General features: G+C 37.6%; 1 protein-coding gene across 5 annotated transcripts in view; it reads left to right on the forward strand.

Moving 5' to 3' along the window:
- The window catches only part of arhgef28a (Rho guanine nucleotide exchange factor (GEF) 28a), an 80,008-nt gene that overhangs the window by 57,409 nt on the left and 7,783 nt on the right, over positions 1–14,816 (forward strand). For all 5 annotated transcript variants that reach the window (XM_067408444.1, XM_067408447.1, XM_067408446.1 and 2 more), the window contains 10 exons: positions 159–284; positions 394–511; positions 589–840; positions 1,001–1,077; positions 1,781–1,959; positions 2,095–2,186; positions 2,645–2,827; positions 4,553–4,785; positions 6,281–6,328; positions 9,085–9,600. In XM_067408444.1, coding sequence (XP_067264545.1) covers positions 159–284; positions 394–511; positions 589–840; positions 1,001–1,077; positions 1,781–1,959; positions 2,095–2,186; positions 2,645–2,827; positions 4,553–4,785; positions 6,281–6,328; positions 9,085–9,600 — 1,824 coding nt within the window. The remainder of the gene's footprint in view (positions 1–158; positions 285–393; positions 512–588; positions 841–1,000; positions 1,078–1,780; positions 1,960–2,094; positions 2,187–2,644; positions 2,828–4,552; positions 4,786–6,280; positions 6,329–9,084; positions 9,601–14,816) is intronic.

The following is a 14,816-nucleotide window of genomic DNA, read 5'->3' on the forward strand; positions in this document are numbered from 1 at the left end:
TTTAGAGTCATATATTTTTCAGTGATTCATTTGAGACAGTTCATAGTACATGTCTGGAGAGTGTTTCTAGTACAACAACATAATTTGCTGCTTGACTATTATAATTGTATTCATTATACATGAAGCACATCATAGGTGTGTGTTTGTGTTCATCATAGTTCTCTCAGGAGAATGCAGAGAACATGAAGCAGGTGTATGGTGAGTTTTGCAGTCATCACACAGAAGCAGTCAGCTACTTCAAAGAGCTTCAGCAGCAGAACAAGAGATTTCAGCTCTTCATCAAGGTGAGAGCCAAATCACACAATGACTATATCAGTTGCATTTTGATGTATTATAAATGCTTTCGGCTACACTGAATTTCAATTAATCACTCTAATCTTTTTGGTTCCACAGCAACAGAGTAGCAACTCCTTGGTAAAGAGGCGAGAAATCCCAGAATGCATTTTGTTAGTGACGCAGCGAATTACGAAATACCCTGTCCTCCTGGAGAGAATACTGCAGTACACAGAGGGTATTTTACCTCACCTACACACACACAATCACAAGCAAACATCGTTTAGACTCATTTTCTTTTGTTCTTTGTTTCAGAGCACACAGAAGAGCATGCTGACCTGTCTCGTGCGCTAGTCCTGATCCGAGAGCTGATCTCCGCTGTGGACCAGCGCGTGAGTCAGTACGAGCAGAACCAGAAGATGAGTGAAGTCCTTGGCCGCATGGAGAACAAGTGCGCGACCAAACTGAAGAGTGGTTACACCTTCCGCAAGCAGGACATCACCAGCGGCAGGGCTTTGCTGCACCAGGGCCCGCTGCTCTGGAAGACGGCCACAGGAAGACTGAAAGGTGAGTCAATTAATTGTCCAATGAAATGGTCACAACACATCACACAGTAGCCAATATGAAAGACATATGAACAGCCATTTGTACTTAATTCTGGCTAAGCGGATGAAAGGTCTGAATATTGAGTGACATAGATCTGATGACATTATTTGATCATCCACAGATGTTCTGGCGTTTTTGCTGTCTGATTCATTGGTGTTCCTTCAAGAGAAAGATCAGAAATACATCTTTGCTGCTGTGGTTTGTTTCTATGATTATTATTATGATCATCTCCATAAAGCATACACTATTGTTCAATAGTTTAGTAAGATTTCTTTTAGTGTTTTTGAGAGAAGTCTTATATGCTCACAGAGTCTCCATTTATTTGATGAAAAGTACAGTGGGGAAATAATATTGCAAAATATTGAAATTTGAAACAACTGTTTTCTATTTTAATATATTTAAAATAGTTATTTATGGATTTTCAGTGTCACATGTTCCTTCAGAAATCTTTCTAATATGCTGGTTTGTTGCTCAAAACCCCCCCCCAAAAAAACAAAAAAAACATTTCTTATTATTATTAGTGTTGAAAACAGTTGTGCGGCTTAATATTTTTCTCGAAACCATGATACAAATTTTCAGGATTCTTTGATAAATAGAAAGTTCAAAAGAATATTTATTTGAAATAGAAATCTTTTGTAACATTTTAAATCTCTGTACTGTTATTTTTGATCAATTTAATGCATCCTTGCTGAATAAAAGTATTAATTTATTTAAAAATCTTGATGACCCCAAACTTTTGAGCAGTAGTGTAACTATTTGTATTCAGGGAATATATTTGATTTGATGTTTTATTAAGTGTGGATATAATGACAGGTTGTTTTTGTGTAAATGTGATAGTCTGTTTAATGTAACTGTGTGTATAATTAGATATGTTATCTTACTCACTTGTTCTGTTTCTCAGGACCAGAAGCCTCCAGTGATCTCTCTGCAGAAGCTGATCGTGCGTGAGGTGGCCAACGAGGAGCGAGGCATGTTTCTGATCAGTGCATCTTCAGCTGGGCCTGAGATGTATGAGGTGCACGCTGCTTCTAAAGATGAACGCAACGCCTGGATGAGACTCATCAGAGAGGCTGTGGAGAGGTGTGTAGTGATGAGGAGTGATGTTCCACTTAAAACCATAAGATGAAACATGTCATACTCGTGTATATTTAGCCTTCTCTAAAAGGACAGCTGAGACGAAATGTACTAATTTTATATTGCATTTGTTTTTCTAAGTTGCCCTGAAGAGGAGGATGAGACTATGAGTGAATCAGAAGAGGATAAGAGAGTTGCAGAAGCAAAGGTCCAAAAGATTCACAGGCTTCAAGGTGATACAATCAACCGCCTATGCTGATGAATCCAAAGAGGGTTTATAATGGCTAAAATGTATAATTTATTATACCAAGATATAGCTATCCATTAGCATCACCTTTCATCTTAATTTATCTCAAATTGCTTGACTGGTGCAGGCCATTCCTCTGGATTTGCAGGAAAATTACATTCTGACAAATGCTGATTGAATCTCAAGAATGCACACAATTCCTAACCCTTACTGACCTATACTGTCTGTGCATGCATTGAGTCCATTTCATGCTTTGAGAGCTCTCCAAAAACAATCTGTTACTGGTAAAACATCTAATAATATAATTAATTACTTCAGAATACAGAATACAGTTTCTTTTGAAATGCGGTCAATGAGTGGTGTAGTTACTTAAGCTATTTGTGAACTTTTGCATCAGCTAAAGAAAGAATTTTTTTTACATGACAACCGAACATTTTCTTTCAGAGTCTCTATGCAGCCACGATCATCTCATCTGTGCCAATTTGGAGGAGAAGCTACACATCTACGCCGAGCTGTCAGTCATGGCAGGACAACGTGAGGCAGGACCAGATCCCCGGCTGCTGGTACGGCCCAGCACTGAAGACATCCCCCAGGCCGGAGTACTGCTCAGCGCTGCTCTTAAAGAAGGTGGGAGTCTGCTGAGAGAGACACATCCATATATACACTACCATTCAAATTTGTGTGGTCAAAACAGTGTTGTGCCATTCAAAACAACGTGGTCAGTAAGATTTAAATAAATAAATAAATCTAATATATATATATATATAATATATATATATATATATATATAATATATAATTATATATATATATATATATATATATATATATATATATATATATATATATATATATATATAATATATATATATATATATATAATATATAATTATATATATATATATTATGCACGCTGGTATATATGCACTATGGGAAGAAGGCAAGCCGGCGGAGGCAGTGTGATGCTTTTGGGCAATGTTCTGCTGGGAATCCTTGGGTCCTGCCATACATGAGGATGTTACTTTGACATGTACCACCTACCTAAGCATTGTTGCAGACCATGTACACCCTTTCATGGAAATGGTATTCCCTGGTGGCTGTGGCCTCTTTCAACAGGATAATGCACTCTGACACGGAGCAAAAATGGTTTTAGGAACACAACAATGAGTTTGAGGTGTTGACTTGGTCTCCAAATTCCCTAGATCTCAATCCAATTGAGCATCTGTGGGATGTGCTGAACAAACAAGTCTGATCCATGGAGGCCCTACCTCACAACTTATAGGAATTAAAGGAACTACTGCTAACATCTTGGTGCAGATACCACAGCACACCTTCAGGGGTATAGTGGAGGTGCAAAGTGCTCAGAAGTCGTCAACTTTCTGCAGAGTCAATAGCTACAGACCTCCAAACTTCATGTGGCCTTCAGATTAGCTCAAGAACAATGTATAGAGAGCTTCATGGAATGGGTTTCCATGGCTGAGCAGCTGCATCCAAGCCTTACATCACCTAGTGTAATGCAAAGCGTCGGATGCAGTGGTGTAAAGCACGCCGCCACTGGGCTCTAGAGCAGTGGAGACGTGTTCTCTGGAGTGACGAATCAAGCTTCTCTGTCTGGCAATCTGATGGATGAGTCTGGGTTTGGCGGTTGCCAGGAGAATAATACTTGCCTGACTGTATTGTGCCAAGTGTAAAGTTCGGTGGAGGGGGGGATTATGGGTTTGTTTTTCAGAGGTTGGGCTTGGCCCCTTAGTTCCAGTGAAAGGAACTCTTAATGCTTCAGCATATTCAGCATAAAGACATTGTGGACAATTTCATGCTCCCAACATTGTGGGAACAGTTTGGGGATGGCCCTTTCCTGTTCCAACATGACTGTGCACCAGTGCACAAAGCAAGGTCCATAAAAACATGGATGATGGATTTTGGTGTGGAGGAACTTGACTGCCCTGCACACAGTCCTGACCTCAACCCGATAGAACACCTTTGGGATGAATTAGAGCGGAGAATGCGAGCCAGGCCTTCTTTTGCCAACATCACTGCCTCACAAATGTGCTTCTAGAAGAATGGTCAAAAATTCCCATAAACACACTCCTAAACCTTGTGGAGTTCATGTGCACGCAAAGGCAGGCGTCCCAAAACTTTTGGCAATATAGTGTGTGTGTGTGAAATTTAGTGTACGTGTATGCGCTCATGCATATACTCACACCCATAGATTTATAAACACAATAAGCTTTGCTTTTTCAATACTTTTTAACAGTACTACAAGTTTTTTTGATGCTTTTGAACCACAATACACACAACTGCATGCATAGTAATCTTGACAGTTAATATTGTGCCGTTGCATTCTGTTTATTAGCGGAGAACCTGAGAGCAGCTCTCTCCTCTCACTGTGCTTCTACTGCTGCTGTCCTGTCTAGTCCAGAAGAGCAGACTCAATCTGAGCCCTGTGCTTCCTCTTCGCCTTCTGAGAACCAGAGCCCACTGACGGACACCCTCCAAAGTGAGGAGGAGGAGTGGAAAGGAGAGGAAGGCTTAAAAATACAGGCCTTTAATCACAATTCAGACGCTGATCACAACATACACCTAAAGGTAAATGTTCTGTATCATGCTCGTAAACAGCACTTAAACAGGCATTATTTGTATAAGCAATTACTATTAGAAGATGGATTGTGGTAATAAAATGTCACAGCATGATTACAAATAGAAATATAATAATATGAATAAGAAATATTTATTATTTTCCTGTATTAGTGCCTTACCCAAAAGGCAGTGTTCAGCATAAGAGGTACAGTCACCCCACATAAATAATTCACATTCTTCTTCCACTATCACATCTCATTCTTTATGTTACTAAGTATTAATGAGCTTGAAATAAGAGGAGTCCATTTTACAGCCTCCAGGGTCCAGTTTCATTAAAAATAAAAGCGAAGAATTAGGCTTTCATTTTCTTGGATCTTTTTTCTGCTGTCGTTGCCGTCTTGTGGTGCACTGCACTGTATGTCATGCTGATAAGTTTTTTTGTGCTGCTGACATGGGCATAAGCTCATGAAAGGAGATTATCAATATTTAAAAGGCATTTACATTTTATTGTTAAAAAAGCAAGGGATTCTTGTGGTTTACTGGATTTTTAATATTTTTTATTATTTATTTTGGTTCTAAGCTTTAGATTACCATTCATATTCAGTTCAGTCATAGATTTTGGCAAAATCTGTTGGCACAAAAGCAATTCCTACACCAGCAGCAAACAAAAACATAGTTGTGTGTCCACCAGGTGGTGCTATAAACTTGACATTGAAATGGACAGGGCATAAATCTTGCCTTAAGAGGGCAGACTTGTATGTGTTAAATTTCAACACACTTGTTGCAACCATTAATACTTCCACATTACAGTCTACTAACATCCAGATTGTGCTAAAATGCACTAATAATATTAATTCTCTCTCACAAAAAATTTGATTTTAGTCCAACGCAATGTTTATTGAACCTAGGTAACTACTACCCAACTTAAGGTAAATGGGCATAACAACCATTTTAACTCCCATTTAAGGAATTTGTTCATCCTTTCACTTTTTTAGAGATAATCAATACCGATGCTTTTATGTGTCCCCCCCCTCCCCCCCCCCAACAATACCCATACATCCTTGAGTGAATGCTTTGCCTTGCTCATTTATAAACCTACTTGGCTAGGATGCTGTTTTCTTTAACTCAGGTCACCGGCATGTGTTTTTCTATGCCGTCTGTTGACTGTGGATAAAGAACCAAATGGTGTTTGAGTCAACAGATGCTGAAGTTTTTGAATCCTCCTTAGAAACTTGCTGAAGTAAACACAACGTTTGCAGTTTCGTACAATGTGCTACAGGAAGCAGGTTTCTGCCAAAAATATATAAATGAAATGTATTGCACCGTTATTTGCAGTAGAATGAAACATATTGCTATACTGCACACAGCTATGCTGTTATCTTTCCAGGAGGAAGAGACATTAGTTGGAGTAGACTCCATATTTAATCTGACACAAGTCTTATTTTGATTTAGAGTTCTTTACTTTTTCTTGCTCATAGTTTGTTTGTCTGTTGTCTTAATGCAGGTGAGTCAGAGTGTGCAGAGCTTGACTCAGCTGCTGTACAGTCTACAGGTGAGCTCATGCCACACAACTACATACCAACTGAAAGAATAATTATAGTGGACAGACCTTATGTCAGACACGCATAAACACGCGACATGACTCATTTGTAATAGCTCTGTCCAAGCCTTAGGTTTTCTTCGCCTGAACATGTTTGACCAAATATGTAGCTTTATCTCTTATATAACTTGCTGTGGTTTGGATGTATATAATAGGATTATTGTAATGCAGGTGATGATAGATGTAGACATAAGTGATTCACCTGTGAAAGGCTTCTAGAAGAGATCAGCTTTCTTTTTGAATCAATATTTTAAAACTTTTTTCAAAGGAATACATTTGGATGCATTTTTATTGTTTGTTTGTGAGTCGGCAAACATAATAGAGCTGTTCAGTCATGATGTCAATTTGTAGGCCAACCTGGAAGGCTAATTCACAATGGGTTCCCTCTGGAGTATCTAATGGGTTTTTGGAATAGCTGTGTTTGATTCATGAGTGAAATAAAATGTTGACATTTTGTTCTACAGCATAATGTACACCGTCATACCTCAAATGTGAATTTGTGTGCTTTAAAAATAGTTGATGGCAAATTGCTACTCAAGGACTACTACTTTTCAAATGTTTGGGGTCAGTAAGGTTTTTTTCTTCTTCGTTTTTTAAATTAATACCTTTTTATTCAGCAAAAGTCTTAGAAAGATAACATATATAGTAAATGCTGCTCTTTTGACATTTCTATTCAGCAAATAATCCTGAAAAAATGCATTAAGGTTTCTATAAAAATAAAACCAATAAATAAAATCCATAAAAATGTTTAGCTTGATAATGTAACAGTTTTCACAGTCAGTTCTCTCTAATAATGAATCTGAACCTGAGCAAAGACTTACATTTTTGGCAACATGCGTTTAAGTATGACAGTAATTTGTGTAGAACTAGAACAAAACTTGGAAGTAATTCTTCAACGTCTTCAAGTATTGTTAACCACAGACCTTATTTTACTCATAAATCAAAAACTGCGGTGCTAAAATCTCATTAGATATACCAGAGGGAACCAGTGTCTCAGAAATGCAAATTTTCCTCAGGTTTTAAGTACTAAAAACAGCTCCATTTAACAAGTCACTAGAGACGACTCAAGAGAAGTGTTCAAAAACGGATGCAGATCTCGGATACAATTTGTGCATGGGGCTTGTGTAAGTTGATTCATATGCATTACTGTTCAGAAGTTTGGGCATTAAAGGGTTAGTTCACCCAAAAATGAAAATTCTGTCATTTATTACTCACCCTCATGTCGTTTCATACCCGTAAGACCTTCGTTAATCTTCGGAACACAAATTAAGATATTTTAGTTGAAATCCGATGGCTCCGTGAGGCCTCCATAGGGAGCAATGACACCTCCTCAAGATCCATAAAGGTACTAAAACATATGTAAAGTGGTTCAATATTAATATTATAAAGCAACGAGAATATTTTTTGGTGCGCCATTTAGTGATGGCCGATTTCAAAACACTGCTTCATGAGGATTCGGAGCACAAATGAATCAGTGTATTGAATCCGCTGTTCGGAGTGCCAAAGTCACGTGATTTCAGCCGTTGACAGTTTGACACGAGATCCGAATCATGATTCGACACACTGATTCATTTATGCTCCGATGCTTCCTGAAGCAGTGTTTTGAAATCGGCCATCACCAAATAAGTCATTATTTTGTTTTTTTGGAGCACTAAAAATATTCTCATCGCTTTATAATATTAATATTGAACCACTGTACTCACATGAACTGATTTAAATATGTTTTTAGAACCTTCATGGATCTTGAGAGAGGAAGTGTCATTGTTCCATATGAAGGCCTCACGGAGCCATCGGATTTCAACAAAAATATCTTCATTTGTGTTCCGAAGATTAACAAAAGTCTTACGGGTGTGGAACGGCATGAGGGTTAGTAATAAATGACAGAAATTTCATTTTTGGGTGAACTAACCCTTTAAGAAGTTTCTAATGCTTACCAAGGCTGAATTTATTAGATCAAAAATACTGTAAAACAGTAAAATTTTACCACAATTAAAAAAAAAAAAAAAAAAACTTTTGTATTTCAATATATTTTAAATTTAATAATTCCTGTGATGGCAAAGCTGATTTTTCAGCATCAGTACTCCAGTCTTCAGTGTCACATGATCCTTCAGAAATCATTCTAATATGCTGATTTGCTGCTTAAGAAACATGTTGAAAATAGTTGCACTGCTTAATATATATTGGGAAACAGTGATGCTTTTTATTCTATTAATAATATTATTATTCTGGTAATATTAATTTCCTTAAATGAATCTTACTGAACTCAAACTTTTGAATAGTAGTGCACTTGTAACTTAAGGGGTTAGTTCACCCAATAATGAAAATTCTGTCATTAATTACTCACCCTTATGTCTTTCCAAACCTGTAAGAACACAAATTAAATTGAAATTTCATCTTCAGAACACAAATTAAGATATTTTTGATGAAAACTGAGAGCTCTCTGACTTCTCCATAGACAGCATTTTAACCACCACTTTCAAGGTCCAGAAAGGTACTAAAGATCATTAAAATGGTCCACATGACTTCAGTGGTTCAACCTTAATTTTATGAAGGATTTTATATAATACCTCTCTGGCCCTTGAATGTGGTAGTTAAATTGCTGTCTATGGAGGAGTCAGAAAGCTCTTGGATTTCATCAAGATGAATTGAGGGTATCTGCCTAGTGATGGTTAAGCCAACTACTAAATACTTTCGCTTTTTACAAATAGGCCGCAGTCACCATCCAAGACAGTTGCTATGAAGTCCAGAGGCTCCTCCTCCTCCTGTTATCAAACCCCTCCTCTCAGCCACACTCTCGCCCACTGCCCATCACTCGCAGCAACCAGGCCCTGCAGGAGCAGGAGCGCCAGCGGGAGGCAGAGCGGCGTCGGGAGGAGCTGGTGGACGTGGCGCGTCTACGGGGCACCTTATTGCGAGAGCGGCAGCAGTGGGAGCGAGAGTGCCAGGTGCGGCAGCTTCAGCAGTCAGAGCTGGAGATGTCACTGGAGCAGAGGGAGCTGTTGTGCCACCTAGAGGAGAGGAGGCTGCAGAGCGAACGTCAGGAACTCCATGAGCAGCTGCAGGAGTACCAGCAAAGCCTAGAGAGGCTGCGAGAAGGCCAGAGGAGTGTAGAAAAAGAGAAAGAGAAGCTGGATGCTCAGCGGAGGCTGTTGGAGAGTTTGAAGCATGGCTGCCAGCAGAACCTGCCGGCCATGGTCATACCACTGGATGGACAGCAGACACAGGTAGGATCAGTCAGTGGATGGGAATGTGTTGGGCTCACTGGTGGTGTGTGTGATGTGTAAATTAAAATCACCATGATATCAAAACTGAAAATTTGTACCTTTTATGGAATATTGTAGGGCTGATCGAGGCAAAAATCCTAATACGGGTTATTTTGCTCAAGATTAAAATCACGATTATTTAATATGAATATTGGTGAGTGATATGATCAAAGTCTTATTTCATGATATGATTCATTTTAAATGTCAGTGAAATTTCAAAACGATCCCACTTAACTGGCCTTAACTACTATTTACTTACATTTAAATTAATCATTTGATACAATGCACTTTACATTGTACTTATATTTGAAAAATACCTGCATGTAATTACATCTATAATTAATTTCTGTAATTGCATTTATAATTACACTGTTGACCCATCCCTTACACCTTAACCTACCCTTAAACCTACCCATACCACCAAAGCTTTCCCTAGCCTTACCCGTATCCCAACTCAATTTTTTTCAATGTTAACATTCACTTAAGATTAAGACATAACTTTGACTAATCTGTGTTTACGAGGATACTTACCAAAACGGCATTTCAAAGTATTTGTTTGTAGGCTATTTGACCGTTTAGGTGTGTATCTGTAGCCCACAGTAAACTTTGTTTATGCGTGTTCCATCCCGTCTCAGTACGCACGCAAAGGAGGGCGCCTAGGGAACCATATCTCTTCCGGGCCTTAAAGGAACACTCCACTTTTTTGGAAAATAGGCTTATTTTCCAACTCCCCTAGAGTTAAACAGTTGAGTTTTACCGTTTTCGAATCCATTCAGCCGATCTCCGGGTCTGGCGGTACCACTTTTAGCATAGCTTAGCATAGTTCATTGAATCTGATTAGACCGTTAGCATCTCGCTCAAAAATGACCAAAGAGTTTTGATATTTTTCCTATTTAAAACTTGACTCTTCTGTAGTTACATCGTGTACTAAGACCGACGGAAAATGAAAAGTTGCGATTTTCTAGGCTGATATGGCTATGAACTATACTCTCATTCCGGCGTAATAATCAAGGAACTTTGCTGCCGTTCCATGGCTGCAGAAGGTGCAATGATTTCAGTAACACCTTTAATATCTCCGCAGTTTAGTAACAGTAGACTGCAATTTATAACACTCACTTATTTGGCTGATGTTAAATTTGGGCCTTTAGGGAGGAAAGTGCACCGCTGTGAAGGAAAGGAAGGTATAATAATAATTTTTTCATAATCGTTGGAAGCCAAAATTCAATTCCGATTAACTGCACAGCCATATAATATTGTAGTGTTTATTATAAATGATTTGTCCATGTCATATTATTGCTTTTTTTAAAAACATGTGACCTTGTAATCTTTAATAATAAACATTGACACGAGGGCGGGACAATAAGGTTATCCAATGGCCAGATGAATTTCAGTCCTTCCCTTCTTGCAACCTGTCAGTCACATGGTAGGGCTGTGCGATATGGATAAAAAACTATTATGATTTTTTTGGTCAATATTGCAATTTTGTTTTTATTTTCAGTTTTTAAACAATATTTCCTTACCCACATGTACACACAAACTTTTTTTGGAGCTGGCTTTATTGATGATATTTGCGGGCACCATGTGCATAAAATACATGGCTGCGTTGGTTATTTCTTTATGACCCAAACTTTAATATTGCTCAAACCTGCTCACCTTACAAAGTAGCAATAGAAGATTGTAAGATATTCCTTTTTTTGGGGGTTCCCTATCTGTGGTTGAAATATAAAATTGCACATTACTTGCCAAGGAACATTTTTACATCAGTTGTGCTTCTGCACTACTCTTCTTAGTAATGAATCTGGTGATTTGCGGTGTTTACTTTTAAAAATGCAAGGTGGAATGATAGAAACTTGAGATTTCCCATTAAATTGAACCTGACAGCTCTGAATATCACTTAAAAACTAATATGACTTAGTTTTCAACAGTTTTTTGTATGTACTGGTTGAATAATAGTATTTTGTTTATAACTAAAAACTAAAGGCTGTGGCTGTATTAAAGTGCATGGCAATGGAGAATTGAATGAGAACAGTCTTTAATCAAAAAAATCCAACAACAAAAAAACATGCAGGAGAAAGCTTAGCAAAATAACGTTTAACTTGATTTAGACCAAACATTGAACAAAGGAAACTAAGGGTTTATAAAAACAGGGTGTAATCAAGGAAAAACTAAACTGATATTAACTAATTAAGAACCAAATAGACTAACTAGGGAACTAAGGCAATCGGGAACATAGAAACTAAACAAAACAGAGCATACATGTGATGTTTCCATCATTGTTGCCACTTATTAATGTACTTGATTATGATTGCTTATTTATCTGTAAGAAGGCAAATTTGAGTTCTTTTGCCTTTTTCAGCCATGTTTTTGAAAGAAATGTGTTGTCATTCATATTCTGATATCGTTCAATTTAAACATTAAAGAAGAATTGGCACTTTTTGTCAGACTTCTCTGGCTTTCATACAATGATTTGAATTTGCTTAAATTAGAATACCACATAAGAGGAATTTACTTCATTTGTGTTATGCACATTAACTGATTAAAAGTAGTTTCATTTGTTTATTTAGAATAATTTGTGAGGAGGCTGAAGCTCTCTTGCTTCCTGTGATGGACTGTGCCACGGGCTACTTTTGTTTTACTTTAGGGACTTTGTAGCCTGTTTGTTAGCCCTTTCTGCCAGTTTGTTCATGTGCATGTGCATGTATATGTATGTTTTTCGTATCTGTTTGTGTATTTGAAACATACTTAAAAGCTGTAGCTGTGAGCTGTGGGAATGTCATAAAAGCCTTCGTGCACAGCGTGAGTCTGGAGACACAGCTGTCTTCTAAACGCTGGCATATTTCTTTGCTCCTCTGCTCTTTCCTCATCCCTCCTTTACTCTGTTGCCAAAACACCCAGGTAGTGATGTCAGAGGATAGCGCTCCCAAATCCTCTCTCATCTGACTTTGAAGATGGAACAAAACTGTCAGTTATGAATTTAAGGCAGAGAAACTATATTTTCTGTTTCGCTTGATCCCATTTGCTTTCTTTTTTGGTCATGTAATTCCCTTCTGTCTCATTCCCTTCTTCTCTTTCTTTCTGTTTCTTAATTTTTTTCAGCTGATTTTGCATTCTTCTATCTTTTTCACTTATTTCTTTCTCATTTAAAATGTTTTTGAAAGATGTCCTGTATGTTCAACCCGGATGCATTTATTTGATCAAAAATACAGTAAAAATTGTAATATTGCAAAATATTTTTATACAATTTAAAATAATGATGGAAAAGCTGAATTTTCTTCAGCTATTATGCCAGTCTTCAGTGTCACATGATCAGAAATCCAGTCTTAAGAAATCATTCTTATTTTGCATTTTGATGCAAGAAACATTTTTTCTTATCAATGTTGAAAATACTTTCAAGAGAGCAACATTAAAAAATGCCTTTGCTGTCACTTTTGTTCGATTTAATGCATCCTTGCTAAATAAAAAATTGTACTGTGTTAACGTGTGTGTTTATACATAATATTTCCTACATTTTACAAGTATAAAAATTACCTATAATTACCTATTTTATTATCAGAGTTGACAAAAATATTTGAATTACTTGGACGTATTGATGTTTGTATTATTATTGGCAGTATTGATCTTCATCGTAACTAGTATTGGATCAAAATGAAAATAAGTAGTCATGCTCGATCCCTATTTCTTGCAGGTTGAACTTATTGTTTGGCTTTCTCACCAAAGAAACATTTTCATATTTCCTATAACTATTGTTGGAAGTACCTGCTTTTTGGCATGTTCACAGGAACTGGGAACAATTTTAGTTATAGGAATGCCTTTTGGGGGACTAAATTAGCTCCTACTGTACTTTAGAGTAGGGTCTAACCCAGCACACCGGCACCCAACATTTTTAAAAAGCTGTGTAAACAGTTTACATATACTTATTCCATGAACATGGAAAACAGTGATAGATGGACCAAAGCCGAATTCGAGGCACTTTTTAACCTTTACAGTACGGAGTTGTTGGTGTTGTTTAATGGCGTGCTTAAATGACTTTGCTGTCGACCGGCATATGTCACTTCAGGGTTCCTACTGCTGGTGTGAATGCAACCAGGAAAATGGTCCTAGGGGAACATTTAGTTCTCTGGGGATCTCCCCTGGTGACTTCTTCCTATAACTGAGTTCCTATAACTACCCGGTGCGAAAGCCACTCGTGTGCTGGTTTTCTTTCTCTTTCTTTCTCATTTTTAGGATGAGCAGTATTTCAGATGATTGGATTAAACCCACTGACCAGTCCTCCCAAATAAACAAGAGTATGGAAAAAAACCCAAACACAGTGGATTTATAAGGTCCAATGCCAATAAGTCAAATCAGGTGTGGCAGTCCACCGAGGAAGAAAACATTCCTTTCCTTGAAGTCTTGTGCACAGGGAGGATTCAGTTGTGGTCAAGCGTCTGTTTCTCTCACACAGCTAAGTCTCTGATTCATTACCTGCGATAATGAGAGCAATTCAAGGCTCATCAGTCTTAGGCTGTGTGAGGTGGTCTAAGCTTCAACCTCTTGAGTGTGTGCTAATAAACAAGCTAATGATTAATGATAATTGAAAAGCCCCTACCAAGGCAAAATAATTAAAAACAACTCTGTGAACTTCATTCTGCAGGTCAGGGAAGTGATGTTTCATTTGGATGTGTGGTTTGTAAAGGGCAGTTTAAAAATGATCGGAAAGAGGAAGGGCAAAGAGTGCAAGGGCGAGATGTAGGACAGTGCTGTCTATCTAATGGCTAACTGCTCTATGGAGTCTTCAGACACACAGCATTGGGGAGTAACTTAAACTACTTGACTACATTGTTCAGTATGTGACCGTAGTTCAGCTGTTTTCAAAACACTAGTTTTTACCGTAAACAAGTTGATTGAACTCTACCTGGCCGTAATATTGTTGCACAACTGATAAAGTCTGAATGCAAAACAATATATTTGGATTATTCATCACTGACACAAAGTGTTTGACTTGTATAAATTCTAAATTATGCCATTTCCTAGTTTTACTTTTTACTTTATCAGTTGTATTTATGTAAGACATCAATATGCCCATAGATTAGTTCTTGTTAGAAAAAAAATTGCTTTTGAAAATAGATTATAAATAAATAAATAAATACAGAGGTAGAAGCCAATATTTTACATTTTACAGCTTGGGGTCAGTAATT

This window comes from Chanodichthys erythropterus, chromosome 13, assembly GCF_024489055.1.
Source record: "Chanodichthys erythropterus isolate Z2021 chromosome 13, ASM2448905v1, whole genome shotgun sequence".
NCBI classification, from domain to species: domain Eukaryota; kingdom Metazoa; phylum Chordata; class Actinopteri; order Cypriniformes; family Xenocyprididae; genus Chanodichthys; species Chanodichthys erythropterus.